We start from the raw sequence: 25,544 nt of genomic DNA, 5'->3' as shown, positions 1-25,544 counted from the left end.
CTCACATGCTTTTGAAACATCAAGATATGGAGCCAATATATGTCTCAAAAAGAACAGCGACATGAAAAACATATTCGGGTCACCAACTCAATTACTTCAAGCGTGGAACAGTTTCCAACATATATTCGAGCAAAAGGTTGCTTCACGAAGAGATAAACCAAGCTATCAAAACAAGTTACATGGCTTTCGAAATTACAGAAAAATTTCTGATAACATGCATTTTAGGCCAGGAAAAGCCACAGTGAATCAAAACTGAACTCTACATATATATGAAAAGAAAAACAAGTTTTGCAATACTTCATGCTAAGCAAGAGTGAATCAAAAAAAAGAAGCCTCGTAGTGCATCCCAACATGTATTCCAGAGGAGCATATGTTATGTCAGAGCCCATATTCATCACATTTCCAATTGCTTTAAGTAAAAAAAGAAAAGATAGAAGCTAATAACATGCCACATTCTCACTATCCTAAGCAAATAATCATGTCCACCCCTAAAACATGTCTGCCATTCTATTTTCACATGCCCAAGTAATAAATATCTCAAAGTATAGGCGCAATAATAAACTAGCATGCTGTACCATCCAACAGAGCCATTCTCAGTGGCTCGGCAGAGAGAAAATCGAAAGAAAACAAGGCGCAAAGGGGGGGGGAAGGTACCTCCTTAAAGCAGAATGTAATACAGGGATTTCAGAAAGAGAATACTTCACAACCCACACTCCTCTTCAACAGCCAGAGGAAGTCAACTCCAACACTAGGAACTAAAGGAGAAAGTGAGAAAAGAAATTAGGCAGAGTTTTCCCTTCCCTTCGAAAAATTTTGGCTCTTTTGAAACACACCAAACAAAGTATCATATAAACCAGACAGAAGGAAAGGGAATGATTAGAGGGTCACATACGGATCGAAAGATCGAGAGGAGCAGACGTCCCCATACGGGCGTGCGAGAGGCAGAGGATGAGATACGATAAGGGATGGGTCGCGTGATCGTCCTGCGTGCGCGAGGCGAGGGCGCGAACGAGACTTAACAGAGCCATTCTCAGTGGCTCGGCAGAGAGAAAATCGAAAGAAAACAAGGCGCAAAGGGGGGGGGAAGGTACCTCCTTAAAGCAGAATGTAATACAGGGATTTCAGAAAGAGAATACTTCACAACCCACACTCCTCTTCAACAGCCAGAGGAAGTCAACTCCAACACTAGGAACTAAAGGAGAAAGTGAGAAAAGAAATTAGGCAGAGTTTTCCCTTCCCTTCGAAAAATTTTGGCTCTTTTGAAACACACCAAACAAAGTATCATATAAACCAGACAGAAGGAAAGGGAATGATTAGAGGGTCACATACGGATCGAAAGATCGAGAGGAGCAGACGTCCCCATACGGGCGTGCGAGAGGCAGAGGATGAGATACGATAAGGGATGGGTCGAGGGCACAAAGGGGGGGGCCAGGTGGAACCGAGGGAGCCGAAGCTAGGGCAGAGGTCCACGAGGTCAAGACTTAGCAGAGGGGAGGGGAAGATAATGAAATTAGGTTATGATTAATATAAGGTATTAATTATAATAATAATAATAATAATAATAATAATAATAATAATAATAATAATAAAATATTGTTTATTATTATAATTAACACTTAAATGTGTATTTTTTCCCAAACGTGTCGTCAAGGTGAGACAAACGTCCCCTTTAGGCAAAATCGACGTTCCGGACGTTGTCATCCGATGTCGTTTAGGCAACCCCATCGACGATTGGGACAAAAACACGTCGCGATCCGAATCACGTCAAAAATTTGGCTCCAACTCGATTAAACAGGACGGCGAAGAGCGCGGCGGCGTCAAATCAACGAGTACAGTCAATCCTAAGGCCGACAGACCTATAGGAATACTCCCTGAGTTCCTTCAGAGTAGCCTTACCTGCTAAGCAATAGCGGTCAAAGCTACTATATGGAACGTCAAGTCGAGCGAAGAAAAGTTCAGAATTGCTAACGGGGAGGGCTCCTTCACTAGTTTTCTAGGAGTAGTTGACAGAAAGTCCTATGGCTAGATCCTAGGCTACTAAGGAGGGAAAACCTACACATTGATCGAAAGCGAGGTCAACACTCTTATAGGCAACATCTTGTAAGTAGAATGTAGAAAAATACAAGTTGAACATAAACTAGAACATAATTTTCATGATTGCTACCCCGCACACATTAAAATATACAAATGCAACATCCATAAAAACTTTATCATGTATGAAATTTGATTTTCAAGATAACTAATACTATTTGCACATGAATTAGAACACGATCAAAATATGATTGTGCAAATCTAATGAATCACGAGCCATAATGATATCAGACGTCAACCCAAACAACAAAAGAAGAATAAATATTTTGAACTTCAAATAGGGGATTACAATCAGACAAACAGAAATAAGAAATAACAATAACACTAGACACAATCTCAAATAGAGTTGGATCCTGGGGTGATGATAGTGGTTAACGAGGGTTTGGAGGATGGTGGGTTAATGTATGGGGTGGTTAGCGAGTAAAATACATAAAGGAAGTGGATTCTGATGGTCTGAGCAGTGAGAAAATAACGAGGGTTGATGCGGGAGGGCTGTCCAGAGTGATGACGACGATAATACAAATGGTCTGGAGCAGCAGCCAACAAGGCGCGTCCAGTTTAGGGTGCTGACAACAAGGGAGAAGGTGATAGTGAAGGTAATGGAAGATGACAACAAGTGGGAAGGGTAGCGAGGAAGATTCTGGAAGATGGTAGTAAGTGGGAAGGAGTAGGGCATAGGTTTTGGAGGCATCAACGCGTTGGAAGGGGAGGAACGGTGGTTGGGAAGGTAGAAAAAGGCAGGGACAACAACTCCTTGTTGTTCTATGTGGTGGTAACAAGCAGAAAAATGGCTGACGACGGTTGGAAGATAGAAAACTGCAAGAAGAAACAACAAGGACAAATGTTCTGGGTTGCTACATCAGGCAAGGGGGGCCGTGAGCGATGTGGGTAGGATGTGGATTGGGATATGGAAGATAGTCATCACATTGGGAATGAGACATAGCTAGAGCATCATCCGAACCCTTGGATACAACTCTAAGAGGGAAGAAGAGATGTTGATGACTGTCTCGACATCAAACACTCTAAAACTGCTAATCCAAACTCTAATACAACAAATAGATAGGAACACGAGGCACTGTCAACGGGTCGGGTTGTTTGAGAATGCAGTCCTAATCGGGCGATAAATTCCGTCCAAGGTTAAATATGGGCAAGAGACCGATAACGAACATGTATCAAAGGGAAAGATGAAAGACATTGAAAAGAGTCAACGAGTGCTCAATATTGTCAGGAGGTAAGCAGATGGGGGTTGGCTGTGCGCTTATGCCCGAAGCGGAATGGCTGTGGTTTGTTCGCTGCTCGGCTCGAGGCGTTGATCGTCGTAAGTCTCATAGGCAACAAGAGCCAAGGCGAGCACTGTCGGTGCGGTCAACACAGAATGTGCCGATCAGGTGAGCCCCACGAGGCTCTAGCGTGCTCGTCGCAACGACCCGTGAGCTTCTCATTCAACCCACTTCAAAATATGGACAAAGGAGCTTGACATGCGTGCGAGCTGATGGGTGTCGAAGTGCAATGGGCACTAAGACGCTGATGGGCAGGATCCTCTTTTATGTGTGCTCTGGTGACTGACCCGAACCTTCTGTGAATGGTTCGAGTGGGAGCATGCGTGTCGGGACCTAAAAGATGGTGAATTGTGCCTGAGCAAGGCGAAGCCAAAGCAAACTCTGCTAGTGGCCCACAATGATACTGCCGTAAAAATTTTTTGCCTTACTCGGGTATAGGGGCGAAAGACTGATTGAACCATCTAGTAGCTGGTTCCCTTCTAAGTTTTTATCATGATAGCTGGAATCCCGAATGGAGTTATGACTAGAAATGAATGAAAAGAAATGATGGAATTTATTAAAGAATTAAAGGAAAGTAAATAAAAGGAAAATAAAATAGGGATCACGTTCGATTCACCTCTCGTGATCGCGGATCTCGCAAGCAACCGCTTTGTGGTCTGATACTATAGTTGAAATAGTGAAATCATGCACATGCAGGATAGTGCGTCCCGTGTGGAAAGCTGTCGCGCAGTCTCCCTAGATGGGGGGAGCTCTATCTCATCTGTGGAGCTTTTGTGTTGTCATAATATGGTGGTGAAACTACTATAACTTCTTGATAGGTCAATCCTGTAGCCATTGTTATTACAAAGCACATCTTGATTGAATAAGTAGCCATTCTTTTTTGATATAACCTGAGCTGGTATGTAGCTAGACGAGTATTCTCACGAATCAAGTCTCAGACCATTCCATCTATAAATAGCTTCTCCTACTTCTTGTGTTCTATTGCATATCTGATAAACATGTATGCGAGGAAGAATCAACTCTGGGATGAAATCTATGACAGCTTAGGCAACTCTTACTAGCAACCACTCAAGAGAAACATCTTCTTATCTAGTAAAATTTGGATCCCATTATAGAATTTTCTTTCTTACCAAACTCCTAAGATAATTTTCAATGTTGTAGTTATCCTCTCATGTTTGGCCATCTGCCGATGGGTACACTGTTGAACTGAATTTAATATACGAATAACTCGATATAGCCTTCCAGAAGTAGCTTAAAAGCTTCTCATTTTTGACATGTTGGGTCATTTTCAGTGATAACCACCCAATAAGTGAACCTTCGATTAGGATATCAGAAAATTTCGTTAACAGTTTTGTCCCTTTTTAGGTATCGACTTCTTGGACTCACTTTTTTTTAGAATAACTACTTTTAATCATGTTGGAGTGTCTCTCAAGGCTCAAGTTAAATTATATGCATCTCTCCCGCATCAGTTAGAGGTTGATACTCCTCTTTAGTGTCTATTGTGTCATTTGCTCATTTCTTCAATAGCTCCCAGCGCAGTAAAATAGATGGCTCCACCTGTTCTCTTCAAGTTAGTTTCTCTTCGGGCTGGGTCAGCTTGGATGCTTTCTTGGGTGTAGTTTAACTGCTTGATTCTAATGTTGAACTCTGTCTGTAAAATGTGCTGGTGATTCGGTGATGTTGCCTCTCCACTTTTGAAGCTAGGGTATGAACATCCTATATGTAATGAATCGGTAGGTATCAGTGCTGCAATACCTCTTCATTTTTTCCCAGGTAGTGATCTTGCCCCGTTCTTCTCTCCATCTCTCTCTCTTCAGATTCTCCCACCAGAAAGAGACATTTTATTTTAGCTTGATAGCAACGAGCTTCACTTTCTGTCAGCCGACACCTCAAATTATTCAAAGATCCTCTTGGCGGTTTACAACCACTCAATGAGGTCATTCAGACTCATTCTTATCTCGAAATATGGTATATCTACTTTCACTTTTAAGTCGTTGTATCCTCCAACAGGTAATTCATCTCTCAGTCTCCTGTGATATTGAATCCTGAATTTTTTTGGTTGATCCTCCTCTTTATTGAAATTATCCCTATGAAAGGGATTTAAATGTTCCTCTTGCTCTCCTCGGATCTCGCTATCACGGTCGACAGTGACTTCTCTATGGAGCATTTCCTCAAGTTCATCAAGTTGTTGTGATACTCAACAAAGTTACTGCTGTATCTCTTTCACGTTAAACTCTTGATCGGCGTCTGACGCTTGGCTTCTTGGTGATATGATTTGGGTTTGGATATGGGTAAGTAAAATAAGATGTATGGGTGTGATGCTAGGTGGGAAAGAAGAAATTTTGGGTTAGGTAGGGGGTAGGTGACCATAGGATAGAATTAGGGTTAGATTAGCTATGATACCAAATGATAGTGGAGTTAATTGAAATAATTGCTCAAAAAAATATCTTCTATTATTATCAGAAAATGAATATTATTATCGAACCTCAAATATGGGATTTCAACCAAACAAACTAAAATAGGAAATAAAAAATAGTAACAACACAACACACAAACTCAAGTAGAGTTGGATCCAGGGGGCGGTGGTGGTGTTCGGCAAGGATTTGGAGGATGTTGGGTTCATGGATAAGTTGGTTGGCAAACAGTAAACAAAAGGCAGTGGTTTCTCATGGACCGTTCTGCAAGCAAACAGAGGAAGTTGGTGTGGGAGGGCTGCCTGGAGTGACGGCTGCAAGAGCACGACCGGTCAGGTGCAGCAGCCAGCAGGGGGTTTCCAGTTTGTGGTGCTGGCAGCAAGGGAGAAGGTGATAGTAAAGATTCTGGAAGATAGCAGCAAGCGGGAAGAGGTAGGGCGCATGTTCTAGAGGCGGCAGCACGTTGGAAGGGAAGGAGCGGTTCCTGGTAAGGTTGCAAAAAGTAGGGACAACAACGCCTTGCTGTTCTGGATGCAGCACAAGCAAGAAAACCGGGTGATAGCGGCTGGAAGATGGAAAACTATAGGAAGAAACAACCAGTACAACTGTTCTAAGCGGCTGTAGCAGGGAAGGGGTGGTAGTGAGTGATGTTGGGAGGATGTGAAAGAGGATAGTGAAGATAATCACCACCTTAGGAGCGACATACAGCCCGAGTGCCACTCGAACCCTTGGATACAACCCTAGAAGGGTAAAAGAGACGTCGACAGATGTCCTGACAACAAACACACAAAAATTGTTAATCGAAACTCTAATACAACACATATATAGGAAAAAACTAGAAAGGAAAGAAAGGAGGTAAATTTCTAAAGAAATAAAGGAAATAAAATAGGGATCGTGTTCAGTCTGCCTCTTGCAATCGCGAATCCTGTAAGCAGTCACTACGTGGTTCGGTACTGTAGCTGAAATCATGGAATCACGCGCATGCGGGATAGCGCGTCCCATGCGGGAAGCTCCCGCGTCACGCAAGCTTTCTAATTATTTGTTGATAAACACCTAAATAGCCAAGTACTTTTGATAGACACCTAAGAAATTCCAAGGGATCTTCCTACAAAAATAACTTGCTCTTTCGGACAAATTATTTCCTTAAAATACACTACTCCAAAGGTTTAATTATTAAACAATATCTGCCTGCAGGTTCTAGTTGTAGCCGATCGTTAGAACCCCTTAGATGTTCTTAATAGGCCACATCACATTGTTTTTTATGAACCCAGAAAGTTATAAAACAAATTCATTAAATTGTAGTGGGAATTACATGCATTCCACACAATTCTTATGTTTTAAATATATAACACCTACACATACATATTTACATGCTTACCACTAAAATACTTAATTTCCCATAAAAAATCCCATCGTCTCTATTTTTTTTAAAGCGAAATACACCTTTTCGTGCATAAATTTTTGAACTAATATGTTATAAGTGTTAATATCAAAATTTGATGTTAGATATGTAAATACATAAGAATTGTGTGGTATGCATGTAAATTTTTCTAAATTTTACTTAAATGCTTTTACAAAATTTGAGTCAATCTTTGCCATGTATTAGTATTGGATTTCTTTATTGCATTATCACTTTACTGTTTTACTGGCCTTTTTTTGTCATGATTATGTTTATTTACCATTTGTGCACAGGCTGGTGCTCTTGTTCATGTTTATACTGATGGCTCTGTTTTGGTGACACACGGAGGTGTTGAAATGGGACAAGGGCTACACACAAAAATAGCGCAAATAGCTGCATCGTCTTTCAATATTCCTCTTAGTTCTGTTTTTATTTCAGAGACAAGCACAGACAAGGTAGTTTTATGAAATATTTAACAAACAGCCTCATATCACTTTGAACTTTGACAGATGGAGGCTGACTACTTTTTTTTTTATAAAATTTAATTGTGATAATATTATAACTTATCTGATGTTCTTTTCATGTATACTTCGTATTGACGCAGGTACCAAATTCGTCACCTACTGCTGCTTCTGCGAGTTCAGATATGTATGGTGCAGCAGTTTTAGATGCGTGCGAGCAAATTAAGGAAAGAATGAAGCCCATTGCAGACAGAAACCAGCATTCATCCTTCTCTCAGGTGGTGCATTTACTTTTTAGGGTTTTCTTTCCTTTTTTTCATATGAATCCAATGCGAACAAGTCACCATTGCCTTTGCCCTACTACACTTGGCCTTGTCCTGAACTCCCTTCTCCCTCAAACCATTCCTTCACTACTTTTTCTTTGAATTTTTTGGTGAGCCAAATGATCATGGAAATTCAAGTATCTGCAAACTATTCTCTGTAGATGTTACAATATGCTCAGAAATTTCTATGGAAACCAAGTGATCTATGTTATATACACTCTTTTAATTGGCTGCATCAAACTACATTCAGCAATGATCTATGATATTTTTTCCTAAAAAAAAAGGTAAAATTGTTTATTAGGGAATAACACATGCATATATATGACTCTTATTGATTTAGCTGTCTTGATTTGATCGGGAAGCTTGGCATGTTTGAGTGGGAATTGATAGTCAGATGGAGTTTGAGCTTAATATACATTCTAAACTAATATAACAATCTGAAACCAAATTTTTTATTTTCATATGACTTTCAATATCACAAAAATGCAATTAAACCAAAATTTCTTATTTATGATGGTGTCTATGTATATCTTCAAACAATTTGTTTAGAATAGAACCCAAAATATTTCTTATTGATGCAGAGAGGGGTATAAATACCCATTTCAGGATATACTAATAAGGAAACAAATAAAAACATAATAAAAGAATAAAGGAAAGTAAATAAAAGAAAATAAAAGTAGTTAATACATAATTCTGTATTAATTAATATTCTAATACTCCCCCTCAAGTTTAAGCATAAATGTTAGTCATGTTCAACATGGATTTGAACTCATCTAACAATGACCAAGGAAGACTTTTTGTGGAATATCTGTCAGCTAACCACTTGATGACACAACGAAACCCAAATTTCCTGGACTCGTGCTTTTCCTTGATGAAGTGATGGTCAATCTTATTATGCTTGGTGCGATCATGCTGGACATGGTTGTGAGTAATGCTTATGGCAGCCTTGTTATCACAAAACTATAGGGAGCAAAGACTGTCATACGTAGTTCGTGAAGCATGATGCGTAAACAGAGAGCTTCACAAATTCCCAGGGACATGGATTGAAATTTGGTTTTAACACGGCCCCGAGCATCTAAAGGCTGCTTCTTACTTTTCCATGTCATCAGGTTTCCCCACACAAATGAGCAGTACCCCAATGTAGATCACCTATCATGGACGAACTCGGCCCAATCCGCCTCTGTGTAAACTAAAATAGAATGAGAGGTGTGGCGGAAAAAAAAAATAAACCTGAGCCCGGTGTCCCTTTCAACTAGTGCAGAATCCGATGGACAACTTGGAGGTGGTGCTCATAGGGTCATGCATGAATTGATTGACTATCCTAACTGCCTGACATATGTTGGGGCATGTATAAGCAAAATATATGAGTTTTCTCACAAGGTGCTGGTAGTGATGCATGCTTGTTTACAGGAACTGCATTGGGAACATCAAGGATTTTTCATTGGGATCCATCGGGATAGCCACTGCTTTGCACAAGAGAAGATTGTTATCTATCAAAAGATTAATCACATATTTCCGCTAAGACAGGTAATTACCCTGAGATGATCGAGTAACTTCCATGCCTAAGAAGTACCAGAGAGCTCCCAAGTCCTTCATTTCTAAGAAAACATCAAGACACGCCTTTCAGAGACTCCAATGCTGGTAGATCATTATCTGTAGAAATAATATCGTCAACATAGACAATAAGGATATCTACCTGGCCGCTAGAGGAATGCTGGAAGAAGAGAGTGTGGTTCGATTGAGCTTAAGTGAATCTATGGCCTACCATCACCTTGTGAATTTCCAGAACCATGCTCATGGTGATTGCTTCAATCCATAGAGGGATTTTTGCAGTCTACCTACTTGCCCCTAGGAGGCAGTGGAGTTTAAGCCTGGAGGAAGAGCCATTTATACCTCCTTTGTAAGATCGCCATGCAGGAACACATTCTTAAAATCTAGCTGGAATAAGGGTCAATCTAGATTCACTGCAAGGGATAAGATGGTTCAAATAGTGTTTAATTTAACAACTGGAGCAAATGTCTCCTCATAGTCAACTCCTTGTGAGTACGCTTTGGGGACCAACTGCGCCTTATTGCGTTCAAAGGATTCATTAGATTTAAAATTGATGCTAAAAATCAATTTGCATCCAACAACTTTCTTGCCCCAAGGAAGATCAATAATGTCCTAAATATGGTTTCACTGAAGAACATTCATCTCCTTTATGTGGGTAGCTCTTCAGGCTAGGTCTGCTAAGGTAGTCTCAATAATAGATGGAAGTTGATGATTGGTTAGGGTCGTAGCAAATGCTTTGTAGGTTAGTGGTAATCTACAAAAAGAGACATAGTTTGTCATGGGACTTCATTTGGAGTAGGAGCAATGTTGGGGATGTCGTTCGGAAGGGATTCAGGGTCTAGTAAGAGGTTAGAGACCTCCATAGTAGGTGCATCAGTATGAGGGTGTCGACTGTAGACATGGAGAGTGGGAGGATGTGCTGATGAAACCAAAGGGACTGAGGGTTCCTTGGTGGTAGGAGAAGTGGTTGGAACTAAAGGAACAGAGGGTTTCTTTATAGTAGGTGGCATGGGGGGAACATCTATAGGAGTAGTGTAAGGAATATTGTCCAAGAACTCTAGCTCGGCCTCACTGGAGACCGAGCTAGGAAAGTAAGGAACTTTTTTAAAAAGGGCCTTATTTGTGATAGGGTCAAGACATCGAAACCCCTTTTTAGTGGCAAAGTATCTGAGAAAAACACATTTTATGGACCCGGGATCAAGTTTACTTCGAGTTGGGGCCATGTTCCACGCAAAGGCTACTTTCATTTGAGGTGAAAAGACACAACATAGCTTATAAATCTACTATCATTTGAGGTGAAAGGACACCTAACTCACACTTAGCCAAAACATTCATTGTCTGCACAACGAGGCACAACTCATACATCGACTATAATCTAAGGTGTAAAGGTTAAAAATCATTAATGCTTGGGTACATTAGCATCTTTAGCTAGTGCTATAAAAATGTGACTCCATCTTTCAATATGATTTGGATACATACACTTCATTCAGAGCAATATGAATGATCGTTTTCCGTGAGAGAGATAAATCATCGTAAATTAATTGAGATGCAATCTTGTAGCAATAATATTTGTCTTATGTTTATATATAAACATATACAATGTATCCATCAAGTTTAGAAGAAAGGAAATTTAATCTAGAAATGAGATTATCCATCTTACCTAAGAAGACTTTATCAGTTGATTAATCTTTAAAGGCCGCATCCTCTAGTTTTGTACTTTTTCATATTTGTTATTACGTATATGTCATTCATATTAACTAACTTGAATTATTCTTTCTCTTTATTCTCTAACTTAATCTGCTATGTTTGTAATTGCCCCAAATTTTATTCATATAATTATGGGTTCACATTATGTCAATATTTAACATGAATTTATAAAAAATAAAAAGAACCATGAACGCATATATAATCCTCAGTTTGTAAAAATCCCAAAGCAAGCCTTGAAGCTTCTTACATGGTTATCTACTAGGCCTTTTTATATTATCATGTTCTGAAGAACATTCAAGTTTATTAGCATTGCTTTCAAGCTCCACAAACCTTCTTCAGAATCTCTTGAAAGTGATGATTTTATTTTCACGCTTTAAACAAATGAAAATAAAAACACTGCTTTATACAACATGTTTTTTTTCTATTTGGAAGCAAACAAATGAGCCCTTAATAAAAACTAACCGTCAACTCTACATAGATATTAGTTAACAGTTTTACTAAAAATTGCCTTTTCTCGGTTAATAGTTAGCATTGGCGTGCCATTTGGAACGTGTGGACCTCTCTGCACATGGTTTTTACATCACCCCGGATATCGGCTTTGACTGGAAAGTTGGCAAAGGGATTCCATTTTCCTACCATACTTATGGAGCAGCTTTTGCTGAAGTTGAGATAGACACATTGACCGGAGATTTCTATACGAAGACAGCCAACATTGTTATGGATCTTGGACACTCTCTTAATCCAGCTATTGACATAGGACAGGTATTGTAGACTCTCTTCCTTTTTACTTCTTACTGGATTTGAGCTATATTAAGTTAAATTTCATAATCTGAAGTATTTTGTTAGGTTTTATGTTAGGAGATAAGTTTTTGAATTATTTTTAGGATAGTTTTCTTCATACTTTTCTTCTTGGTTGGAAATTGCAGAGATCAGCTTTACTAACTTCTAATAGAAGCTTTAGATATTGAGTTTGGATGAATTTTTCTTGTCAAAGTTCTTGAATATTGAGTTGGGGTGAATTTTTCTTGTTAAAGTTCTTGAAGATTTGAAGTATTTAAACCTCTTTTCGAATTTTGTTATTTTTTATTGTCTTATTGTATTGGAGTGTTGGGTGCTATGGCACACTTTGACCCATCATCATCTTGACACGTGCTTCCAATTTCCAGTGGTGCAGCCAGAGTGTGGTATGGGGAGACATTCGTTCCCCTTAAATTCTCATTAAACTCTTTAATCTCATAAATATACTAAAAAAATTGCTCTATAAACTTCAATATTTAATAATAATTTAATATAAAATATATTTTTTGATTCAATACTTATAATAGTTTTAAAAAAAATTAAGGAGATGAAAGTCTTAGACTAATCTATCTTGATTTTTAATTTTTCTACGTCCTCAAGTTTTAGAGCGCTTATTACGTACGGAGGCCGTAGGTACGACCTCCATTTATTTCACGCCACATAATTAACATCAATTTTAAAAATTTTTAAAAGTTTAAAATTGGGCCCACTGTCAGACACTTTTTTGGGGTGACGGTGATTTTAATTAGGCGACCATATGCAACTCTGCAAACAGTCGCCGTATGCAATAATTTTTTCAATTTTTGGTTCCATCATTGCCATAATATCCTTACCAACTAAGTGTCAATCTGGAAGAATGGAAATCATGCAGCTAAATTAAGAGTTTTCTATAATTATTTCCAATATCTTTATTCTGATATATTTCCCTTTTAGCTGAATATTTAGATTAGGAACATGTATTACTAAGCTACCTAAAATAGATTATATGCACTTTATTTTGTACCTAAAATAGACTGTAAGATTGTTATTTAATGGAATGAAAGCAAAGGGAAAAGACGATCGAGCTTATTCAAATTCAGCCAATTTTTCTCCCGCCTTTGACACTAAGTTTGCTTAATAATTTGCCATCTGTATGATACAATCTTACACATTCTTGGCTCTAGTAAAATTTTGTCTCTTCACTCTGATTGTTGTTAGGTTCTGCTTTCTGTTGTTTTTGGTTAAATCTATGAAAGCTTCATTGATTCAGATTCTTTATTGTTCTTTAGTTGTTAAAATATCTAATTGTTCTTTAATGTTTATGTACAGAAGTTAAGAACCTGTTAATACACGTTAAATGCATTTCTTTAATGCATCAAATAATAGTTTCTTCTTCAATCCATTATTCTGAATCTGCAATATTGTTAATCATCTCCACAACTTGATTTGGCATGAAAGTTCACAGGCCTCGGCAATCAAATACTTGGAAGTTGTGCTCTTTTTCTATTTGAGTTTTAAGTATTATTTCTGATATTTCAGTTTAGATTTGTTTCTTCTTGAATAATCTAACTTTAAAACTTAAATCATTGGGGTCTCCGAGTCAGCATATTGTTGTATAAAAACGACTTTCTGTTAGCGTAATATGTGTTCTAAAAAGATAATTCAACTTTAATAATGTAGATATATCTAAAGTCATGAAATATGCTTTTATTTTGCAGATTGAGGGAGCTTTTGTTCAAGGTTTGGGTTGGGCTGCCTTGGAAGAGCTGAAATGGGGCGATTCAGATCACAAGTGGATTCGAACTGGAAACCTCTTCACCTGTGGACCAGGGACTTACAAAATTCCATCTCTGAATGATATTCCTCTTAATTTCCATGTCTCCCTCCTCAAGGTTCGTTTCAGCTTATCCTTCGCGATTCACCACCACCAATATTCTTTTCCAAAAAGTTCGCGAGTCAAAACATTTCGAAATCATCTCATTTACAACGACTATTCTTCTCACACAGGGGGTTGCAAATCCGAAGGCTATTCACTCATCGAAGGCTGTCGGCGAACCACCATTTTTTTTAGCCTCAGTTGTGCTCTTTGCTATCAAAGATGCGATCATCGCCGCACGGGCGGAAGAAGGTTGCCACGATTGGTTCCCGCTCGATAATCCCGCAACACCGGAGAGGATAAGGATGTCTTGCATAGATGACTTCACCAGAGAGTTTGCAGGCTCTGATTTTTGTGCTAAAATAAGCATCTGATTCTATTTGATTTACTGAACACCACCAGAGAAAGCCAGAAAACAATACTGAAGAGCTCTTATGATTTTGTAAGTCTCTCAACTGTTTCCCAGTGCACTTAGTACAGAATAAGGTTGTGCCAAAGCTGCTTTGGGGAAGCATTGTTTGTTAATAATAAGTTTTTGCCACAGCTGCTATGGCATTCAGTTTAATGTGTAAATATTATACCATTTATGATTATAAATGGTGCAAATCAATGTTATTTGTTATCTTCAATGGTAAACATCCTAAAAATCTTGATGAAGAGATTTGTTTATGTTAAGAGGAGCTTTCCACTGAAGTTAAAACTGAAGCTTTTAACACTTAATGTGCTTAGTAAAGGCCCTTGTGGTTATCTGCTTATTGCTATCAAGCAAAATTTATATGGACACTTGAAGGCAATGTAAATCTTTCCAATTTGTCTTTTTTTTTATAATTTTCAAAATTTCATGAGTTGGTATGATGAGTGGCTTAGGTTTAACTGGCCGGTTCAACAGGTGGGGTGCCGGTCCGGCAAGGAGGTTGGACGGGGCGGCTATCTATTAGGTAGGAGCTGCACCCCTCCTCTCCAGCTGTCTGCTGGGCCGCTCATCTTTGAACCCATCTTCGTCTTCCACCGCCACCGTCTACCCTTTCCAACCACCACCGCAACTTCGCCCTCTACCCCCATCCCCTGCCACCTCCACCGATCCCCATTCCTTTTGTCCCGAGTTGCCCCATCCAACCCTTGTGGAGTATTAGTGTTTTGCTGTGTTTCTATGTTATTTTTGTTGTCGTCATTTTAATGCGTTGTTGTTGAGTTTGCCTATCAAATTCTGATTAGCTCCGGTATCATGGTATGCGATTCAAGGACAAGTCTTTTCTTTCGAAGAAACTAAACATGTGATTTTAAAGATGCCAAGGTAGAGTTTTTGAAACATTCTTTTATGGGTAAATTTTTTAAAATTTTCTTTGCTAATGGAATGAGGAAAATGTCTCCAAAACAGCTTGAAAAGTTTATATTGGATAATCTCATTACCCCCAAAGATTATCTCACTTTTACTAGTGTGTGCTCCGAAGTGAATCGTTGCTCAACCTCTATAGTTAGATTCTTGTTAAATTTGATTTTGTCAAATACTTGCATGAGGGTTTATAAAATAATTTCTTTAGCTCATGATGTCAATACATGTCCCAATTCTCTTTCCTTTTGATACTTGGATTGATAAAACTTGATCCAAATTTAGTATAGGAGTAGAAATTTGGGTAGAAAGAATCATGATTGTAGTGAGTAAAAACACTCGGATTATTTTTTGAGCATGCCTCAAGACTCGAGTGTTAGAGTTGAGTGAAAGGAAAAATAAAGTGAACCAAGAGTTATTGTGGAGAGAATTGGGGAGAGTTCCATTATTCATATTTTTTGTCTCTTTTTTATAGGGGCATATTTTGTATAATAATAGAAAGAAAGGAACGTTTATGAAAATCGTTCTTAAAAGAATCAATGCTTTAATAAATTATATGAATTTAATTTCATATCTGTATTACAATTTAAATTTTGATATGACAGTAATTAGTTGATCGCATTGGTAGAATTCAACCGATTGAGTGACTCAACTGGGTGATGATAGTTCCTTGTTTTAGGTCGACCGAGACATTCAGTCAAATGACAATCTCGTCTGTCATGGCAAAAGTGGGTCGGTCTTTTAATCGTGATCATGGGGGTTCTGCTTGCTTTTCGGTCGGTCGGTTGCTCGACTGATGAGTCGATTTATTTTGTTGGATGAACAGTGACTCACGTGTCACTTTGGCTCAAGTCTTATGGGGTCTGCATCTTGTCTATCTAGTCGGCTCATCGCCTCGGTTGAATACCTTTATTTGCAAGTTCTTAAGCGAAATTTGTCGCTGCATGTGTGGGGTTTCAATGAGACTTGCTCCTATGATGAATTACGCCTTGCCCTTGGCAGGTCTTGGCATTATCAGGCGAGGGACCATCTCCAGACTTTTGACTTGTCTCGGGTTAGAGACGCAGCTTCACTGGTTTGGCAGTGACTTGTCGGTTAACTGTTTACCTTTGAGGGAAGCAATTTATTTTCAGTCGTTCGTTCTCTTTGAGATTCGTGCCGATAGTTCTAGTGTATACACTATAAATATAATTAAGCTTCAAATTTCATAATTCCAAAAAATAAAGTAAAAAATGGTTATTTTCATACGTAATATACAATTCTTATATATTTACACATATAACACCAAAACTATCATATTTTTATATATATCACTCAAATTCCTTTAGATACTAAATATATAAATCCACAAGAGTTGTGTGGTATGTTCGTAATTTTCCCTTAAAAAATATGCTTTTATTTTATCTTTTTCATATTTAAAATATCCGATGCATAAAATTACATTTTTATAATGATCCCGAGAAATACATGCTACCGAACATGCAGCCACGATCACGTTTTCTTTCGGGTCGCAGATACATTTGTATGCACGGAATGCGTCCAGGTACAATGCACAGAATTATCTTAAAACACCTTGATAAAAGTGGAATTTACATACATAGCACCATTTACATATGGCTGTCAAAACGGCCTGTAGAACGATCGAATGGGAACACAATTATCTTAAAACACCTTGATAAAAGTGGAATTTACATACATAGCACCTAATGTTTATGCATTTACATGGGACTGTCAAAACGGCTCGTTGTTCGCGAACTGTTCATTTTCAGCTCGTTCGCTAAGTTAACGAGCCAAACACAAACAAAGATTTGTTCATTCGTGTTTGGCTCGTTTAGACTTAAAATACTACTCATCAATTATATATCTACATATTGATGAATAGTATTTTTAAAAAATTAAACTGACTACAAGGCTATAAAAAATTATAATCAATTAAAAGTATTAATTAAGAAAATCTAATAAAAATTATTAAAATTGATTCAAATAATGTTTTAATATAAATAATAATTTTTAAATCTTGCCTCAATTCTTAACATCTTATGACTACGTGAATAGGGTTGTCAAAACGACTCTTTGTTCATGAACTACTTGTGTTTGGCTCGCTAAGCAAACGAGTCAAACACGAACACACTTTTTGAGCACGAAATATAAACGAGCAGAACACGAGCTAAACTTGGGCTCGCTTGTGTTCGGCTCGTTTACACCCCTACATTTACATATCTCACACTCAAACTTTGATTTTTATACCTAAAATATGAAAATATGAAAATAGTTTTGGATGCAAAAGTTTTGGATGGAACAAATATAAAAATTAAAGTTTAGGTATGCAAATACTTGTGAATTGAATGATATTTTTGTAAATTTCCCTAAGTTTACTAAGGTTTTGTTAAGGATTAAACAATATTAATTGAATATTCTAAAAGATAACAGATTAATAAATATTTAGTGTAAATTTAATTTAACAATTAACAAAAACATAGTTGAGCATAGTATTAGAGAAAGAGTCAACATATCATTAGCAATTTGCTTAAGATTGTATTCAACATAAGTAACAACAATGTCGTCTAAAATGTAGGATGCGAGTAATCATCTAAACGTCACAGCGAAGTTGCTACTAACAATCATCATGATTTGAGTACACAACTTTAAGAAACATCTTTACGAGTATTCTTTGATTTTTCATCGGGACGATTTCTCCAATTTGTTATTGCCACAGGAAGTTGTTCCACCATCTTATCAATGGAGGCCAATTGGACAATGTGAATGATATATGTTACACTCAACTTATTCGCACATAGGCGGGTTCAAACTGCCGACCTCAAGGACTTAGAATTGACTTTGCAGATGTCAACCATAGAGCCGGGGAACACATATATATAGATATATAAACTATCTAATTGTTTTATTAAAATTGCCCAACACCCTTAGATATTTGGAGATTATTCAAATTTATTTGTAGATGAAAGCTATTCAATTGCATAGAACATATGGAGGATGGACAACTCAATTAGGTTTATAAAGTCTATCCAAAACATAATGTAGGAATCATGCTAGCTCTACTAGGTACACAAACACTAAGGCTTTAAAAACTGAATTGGATTGGTAGGTTCAACCGATTCGATCGTGAATCGGGCATATGGCTGGTTCGGGAGGCTTAAGAACTATTTTCACATCAAAACTATGAATTCAATGTTAAGTGTAGGTCGAGCCGATGGATTGATCCCGATTTATACAGAATCAATAGATCCAAATTACCAATTAAAATATCTTTGATTTTCAATTGAATGATTAAAATGCCTCCTAGAGGATTTAATCCTATAAATTATATTATGTCAAAAAATATGATTATAAATTTAAAAGCCTTAAATCTGATAATTGATTTGAGTTTAATAAAATTAATTGATTTATGAGTTCAAGTTTGATAAATATTTTTTCTATATACATAATGAAATGCAAAGCTTCTTTTATGTTATGTTATGAGACTAGAAGTTTATGACTGCTGAAATGTGAATTGGGCTTCAAAAACTAAGAATTAGGCTAAGCTCTGGCATAATATTTTTTTATGTTATAAAATTTTTATTCTGATTAATTATTATAAATTATTTTAATAATAAAATTAATATTCCTAATATAATTTTTTTTATTTTATATATATACATATATATATATATAATTTTGTTTGTTTATTAATTTATATTTAAAATACATATACAATTATATCTTGATGAGTTTTAAATCAAATTTTAAATTTATAGTTATTAAAGATGTTGCTTGTGTTCAAATTTTATTTATTTTTGTCACATATTTATATAATTGTATCATTTAAATTATATTAAAGTAATTTAAATATTTATTAGAGCATTCGGTTAAACTCCCGATTTAATTCTGAATGAACCATTGAACCTTGAATCTCTCTTCTTTCCAGTTCACGGGCAGGTCGGATTTTCACAACTTTGACAAATACTACTTAGCATCCCTAGTTATATGAAGGCTACCCAACTTTGCCAAGCATATTAGCAATATCAAACTCCATTGAAGGTTCTAAATGAGTGGTTGGATTGAATCCGTATTTTGAGGAGTGCGTGAACTAACCTTTTAAGGCACCAACTTCATCAAGAGTAACTTTCTTCTTAATAATAACATTTCTTAGTTAAAATTTATTTAGAAAATTAGATTAAAAGTCTATGATAATAGAGTCTGAAAGCTACAAATGTACATACTCAACACTCACAAGAGATAATTTAATCATTGTTGCTTAAATTGTTGCTTTGGGGCACACCATCACCTTCAAAGTTCTCATAAGAATTAGAGAGGCAAGGGGCTTAACAAACTATACTTTAAGAGCACAATCATGTGTAAGTTCCTTATGAAGAATATGGAGCTATGGGCTAAAAATTCAACTTGTTTCTTTTGAGCATACCTACACCTCTTCAAAGCTCTTGAGAAGTAATGTTGGTTAAGATAAAGTCTTACTTTTGACATATTGTCACCTTTTAAGTACAAATTAGAGTTAAAATGGGTTAGAGAAAAAGTATTTACCTTTAAATGTACCTTCACTTTCCATATAGTCATAAGGAGCAATGAAGACAACTTTAAAAATTTCAAAATTTACTCTTTTGGTTTTATCACTTCTTTAGTATTCGCAAGCGAGCTAGGAATGTGGGAAATGAAAGATTTCAACTCTACCTTCAAGTGAATTGCACTTTTAAACACCCAACATGAGCATGGAACTGTTGGTTATATTAAATGAGGGATTAAGGATGATATTTATAGGCTCTAATTAATTAAAATAAAAAAAATCTTCAATAAATATAAAAAAAATTAAAAAGTAACAAAAATACATTATGATTTCATATTTTTATTGCATAAACAATAATTAATTTTACTATAAGGGGATGGAACTACAACACTTAAGTGGTAGTGTCAGCATTCTATCACTCAAAAAACCACCTCCCAAAAATAGTCAATGTGACATTGTCTCTAGAAAATGAAATTAAGGTCATGTAATGATCAATTTGAAGTTTTATTTTATTTTTAGGTCATTCATAACATTAGTTGGCATAAACTATTTTATTTTGACTCTATATTTATGATAATTAAAATTTTATTTTCTAAATTAACTTTGAATTTTTGAAAATGTCTCCAAATTTGATTAAATATATAATAAAGAGCAATTTCGAGTGTTAAATATCAAACAACAAAAAAATATTATATTCTTTTAACGTGAGGTTTTATATTCAAATTAAATAAAATATAAATAATGAACTATTAATAGAAGTTAAGTTAAACATCTCTAAAGCGGTCTTAATTTTAAATAAAAATATTTTCTTATTTAAGAAAAATCTTTTTCTAATACCAAATTTGATTATATAATTTTAATCATATATGTTTATAAAAAATTAACTTGTTTAACTCATGAACATTTCTCTTCTCAATGATTTCAATATGGATAGATCTTTAATAATTACAAGTTACTACTTTTGGACAAATATATAATTAAAATTTACTATGATTTTTTTTTTTTTTGACATTATCATCATAACTTATTGCTAAAACCTTCATATTGGATAATTTTTTAAAAAATTATTTCTAATTTTATATACCAACAAGAGTGCTACTCAAGATCATATCCAATTTAAATATTTATTCAAGGACATTATCAACATATCATATCTTAATAATTAATTGGCTTTAAGATACAAGTTTAGAGTTGAATGGTGTAATTCAACCATGCTATTATTACTTGGAGCATTTTCATACATACAACCCAATTTCTATATATTTACACTTCAAACACTTTAAAAAATCCATTTCTTACATTTATACCAACTAAGACTTATACATCAAATAAAAATACCATCATTTTAACTTTCAAAAAGTGAAATACACCTTTTTATGTGTAGGTAAGGTAGCATGCATTTAAAAATTGAGTTTTAAGTATTAGATAAGTATGCAAGCCATCATAGTTCTTGGTTCAGAGTTTAGGCTTTAACTAAGGAGCAAAAATTACGTGAGGTCGTGCATATGCAATGTACGTGATTACGATTTACTTCGCTCGAATGTCCAAAGTGTTAGATATATGTAAAAACACAAAAATGAAGTGACATGCATGTAAATCTTCTTTATCCTTAATTAACTTTATCATTCCATCATCATTTATTCTCATTACCATAAATTTGAACAAACTCACCTGCCATTTATTTGAACTAAAAGAAGAAAGCTTCAAATCTCCAAAAGTATAAATATTTTAGTTGAGAATTTTATGATTCTCATTCCTATTAATTAATATGTTGTTCAATTAATATGTAATTAATATAGTCAAATCATGTTCCAAATAATAATTAAAAGGGGGGAAATATACATACAACACATTTCTTAAGTATTTACATATCTAACCCCTGAAGTTTGACATTTATGTTTGTAACATTTTGGTGTGAGAAGTCTATACATAAAAGAGTGTAGTTCATTTTTCTAAAAAAATCAATAAAGAAGATATTTTTGTATTTAATATTACAAAAATGAGTATTATGCATGTAAATACAAAAGTCAAAAGTTTGATATTTATATTTATAACAATATAGTGTTGAACCCTATGCATGATTAAGAGTATTTCATTCTTAAAAAATTAGAAATAGCGATATTTCTTTATGTAATGTCAAAATGTCAAATATTTGAGTGGCATGTAGATGATTAATATGAAAGTTTACCCTATGCATGATTAAGAGTATTTCATTCTTAAAAAAATAGAAATAGCAATATTTCTTTATGTAATGTCAAAGATTTGAGTGGCATGTAGGTGATTAATATGAAAGTTTAGAGTTTACGTGTTAGATATGCATGTAATAATATAAGAATTGGGTGGAATTTAAGTAAATGCATCTTATTACCTAATAATTTGCTTTGATATTAACACTTATTGCATGGTAGAGATAATGTGGGTGAAATTAGATAATTTTATTATTTTAACTAAATTGACTTATCATATATATTTAGAGAAAAAAATAAAATAAATATGGGACATAATTTTCATAAAGAAAGAAAAGATGAAACAATTATGGGACATTGTATAATCAAAGTAACTTTTAATAGTAGTATGTGTGATCTAGAATGAGTTTTATTTCAATAAATTTGAAGAATATATTAGTATAATACAAGTAATATTGCAACATTTGCTAGTATTCTCATTGATGGTAATGAAATTTGAGAAGCTTGGATGAGCAAGCCTATGAACTAATTTAAGAAGAAAAAATGAGTAACAAAGAAATGAAAAAAAAAAACAAAAAAAAAAAATTATTAGATAATTTTAGAAAAAATGAGTAACAAAGAAATGAAAAAAAAAAAATATTAGATAATTTCAGTCAATAAAGAGAATATCATGTACTATTTACAAGCATTGTTGGAACTATTTGAAATCTTGAACATGGAATGAGAAGATGTTAAGATCATGTGGCCTAGAGAATAGTTTTGATATATTGATGTTATGTTATCCTAGAGGTACACCAATGTCCCCTCTCCCACCAAAACTAACATCACTTATGGAAATTGTTAGCTTGTCTAAGCTTTTGAAACTGAGAAGTTGGAAGTGGTTTGGTGAATGTATCGACGGCTTCATCTTTTGTTGGTGGATATTTTTTAGATTTGATATGTTCCTTTATGAAATTATATTCTATTTCTATATGTTTGGTCCTAGCGAGGACCAGATTACGTACTTTTGCCATGATGAATATATTGTCATAGTGAATTATAGTAGGTTCTTGAAGAGTTATTTTAAAATCATTTAGAAGCCTTTTTAACCAGATAATATTAGTTTCCACTAAAGATAAATCTCGATATCCAACTTCAATAGAGGATCATGACAAGAGAGAATAATTTTAATTGTTGTTGTTCTCTCATCCTGTAGATACACCTTTAACGAATAATACAATGAGATTGGGTATTGATATAGTCTTCTATTAGGAAACAAATACAATATAATTAGAGAAGATCAATAAATCAATAATAAAGGACATTGAGATCACAGCGAATGCTCAAGATATCCTTTTGAAGGTGGAGTTGACACAACTTAAATATAGTGATGTAGCGACATAGAAAAATCATGGAGGCCATTGAAGTTGATTTTATTTGTCTTCTTAGAGCTGGAGGGGGAATGACCTGTAGATATCAATGAAGTGGCATTAAAAACATTAGTGAAGACATCGAAGATGGTTAGACCACTCCACCCACTCTAACAGATGAATAAGCACCATTTGAATGTGAGGATAAGGTGATAAAGAAAGTCACATATGCCATCAAAAATAGTCTAAACATTTTTTTTTTAGAGGAAGTGAAGAAGCAATTCAAAGTTCTTAAGATCTTATTATGCATGAATGGAGATGAACGGCAATCAAGATAATCTGTTTTGCAAAGATAATAAGAGTTAATTAATTATAAGTTAAGGAAAGGCAATAGATAATTAAGCTTACAAAAATGAGATTGAATGACTTTTAGTTGATGACTAAGGCTAACATATGGATGAATGAATTGGATGACTAACAAATGGTATATGACAATCGAGGTTAGGTAATCGTCACACATTAATGGAATGAGATAGAATGAACGAGTACAAAATAACGCCCAAAATGATTATGATAGACCCTTCTAAATGCAAGTGACAAACAAAATGTTTATTCGTCAAACTCCTAAAATAAATTTTAGGAGCATTTAAATACTTGCCACATAATTAACATGTATTTACCAATACAACATATAAACATTCATATTTACATGCATATCAGTCAATTTTTTTACATGACAGAAAACATAACACCATCACCATTTTTATACGTGAAATACACATTTTCATGCATACGTTTCTGGCACAAGGGTGATATAAGCGTAAATATCAAAGTTTCGGTATTAGACATATAAATACATACAAATTGTGTGATTTGCCTGTAAACTTTCCTAACTTCTTAAGTTATAATCAATAAATAATCAATTTAATTCCTTTGAGTTACCTTAAGAAGCACAATGTGCCAAATATCAAATAAAAATTTGTATGATGACAATAATATTACATAATATAAAACATAAAATATAAACTTGCGTAGCCCTGCAAGTAGATTGTCCTTGTTCGTATCTTCTATTTATTATGTATTTGCTTTCCTTTTTGGGCTAATTGAACTGTACAAGTTTAGCTCATGTGCTTTGCTGTTAGGTGCAATATAAAATTCATTAGAAAACATTGTAGAAATGCCTTCAACGACTTGTTTCATTTGGTTTTGTTGGGATGGATTGAGATTTGAGACCTATCATTTTATTATAATTATTGTTATTTCTTATGTAGAGATATAATATATTTTTTTGGGTATTTACCTCCATACTGTCTAATTTCTATGTTTTTACATATCTAACCGCTAAATTAGTTAACTTTTGGTCATTTATTCTTTGATAGACTTATCTTAAATTAGGTCAGCTGGTCTTTAGCCATTTAGACACTTGTCGGTAGGTTAGTCTTTGATCGGTCAGTCTCTGGTCGGCAGGCCGCAGTTGGTCTGCTAGCCTTTGATCAGTCTGTCTCTGGTTTGTTGATTAGCCTTTGATATGTTGGTCTCAGTCTGTTGGTCATCCATGTGTGATTGTCTTGCTTCAGATGGTTCTGCATTCATTTTGTGAAGCCATCTTTTTGCCAGTATATTGTTATGAATTGTTAAGTTTTTGTAGGGAAGGTTGTTATAAACGATAAGTTTTGAACAAATTTTCTCTAAGTAAATATTAAATATATAAAGTAAATATGAAATTAAAAAAAAAATTGATATCAATTATTTCTAATCAGTAGATATAAGATAATTGCTATAATTTATATTTTCATAATTATAATATGATAAAATATTTTTTTTAAAAAAATATCAATTTAATATTTTCATTAACTAAGCATTTTTTAATAATTATAATTCAATTCACTCAATATCTCAAAATATTATGAAAATAAATAAATTTAAACAAAGACATATTTGTTTGTGCCATATTTATTCACCCTTCAACTTTAGCTGAATCCAATGCACATTCAATGAGACTTGAATGCTTTCCTTGGAACTAATTTTATATTATTATAACAATTGCTTTTATATTTTAATATATATATATATATATATATATTCATGCAAATGCAAGCTAGGTAACGTACATGTAAGGTTATGTATGTAAATCTTCCTGAGAAAAAATGCAAATAAAATGAACTATATAGGAAGACATTCCTGGATTTCACAAGTAAAAACCAAAAAATTTAAAAATGAGCAGAATAGTCTTCTGTAATATCAGTAGACCTTTTTCATGTCTCATATATATATATATATA

The 25,544-nt window shown here is 34.9% G+C and overlaps 1 protein-coding gene across 1 annotated transcript in view; it reads left to right on the top strand.

Moving 5' to 3' along the window:
- Positions 1-14,666, top strand: part of LOC110018507 (xanthine dehydrogenase-like) — a 56,336-nt gene extending 41,670 nt beyond the window's left edge. The window contains exons 10-14 of the mRNA XM_020715843.1: positions 7,478-7,639; positions 7,789-7,923; positions 11,752-11,988; positions 13,722-13,895; positions 14,011-14,666. Of these exons, the coding sequence (XP_020571502.1) occupies positions 7,478-7,639; positions 7,789-7,923; positions 11,752-11,988; positions 13,722-13,895; positions 14,011-14,253 (951 nt within the window). The 3' untranslated portion in view covers positions 14,254-14,666. The remainder of the gene's footprint in view (positions 1-7,477; positions 7,640-7,788; positions 7,924-11,751; positions 11,989-13,721; positions 13,896-14,010) is intronic.
- The last annotated feature ends 10,878 nt before the right edge of the window (positions 14,667-25,544 follow it).

This window comes from Phalaenopsis equestris, unplaced genomic scaffold, assembly GCF_001263595.1.
Source record: "Phalaenopsis equestris unplaced genomic scaffold, ASM126359v1 Scaffold000024, whole genome shotgun sequence".
Classification (NCBI taxonomy): Eukaryota; Viridiplantae; Streptophyta; class Magnoliopsida; order Asparagales; family Orchidaceae; genus Phalaenopsis; species Phalaenopsis equestris.
The sequence above is the reverse complement of the archived record's forward strand: the minus strand, read 5'-3'. Positions and strand labels throughout refer to the sequence as shown.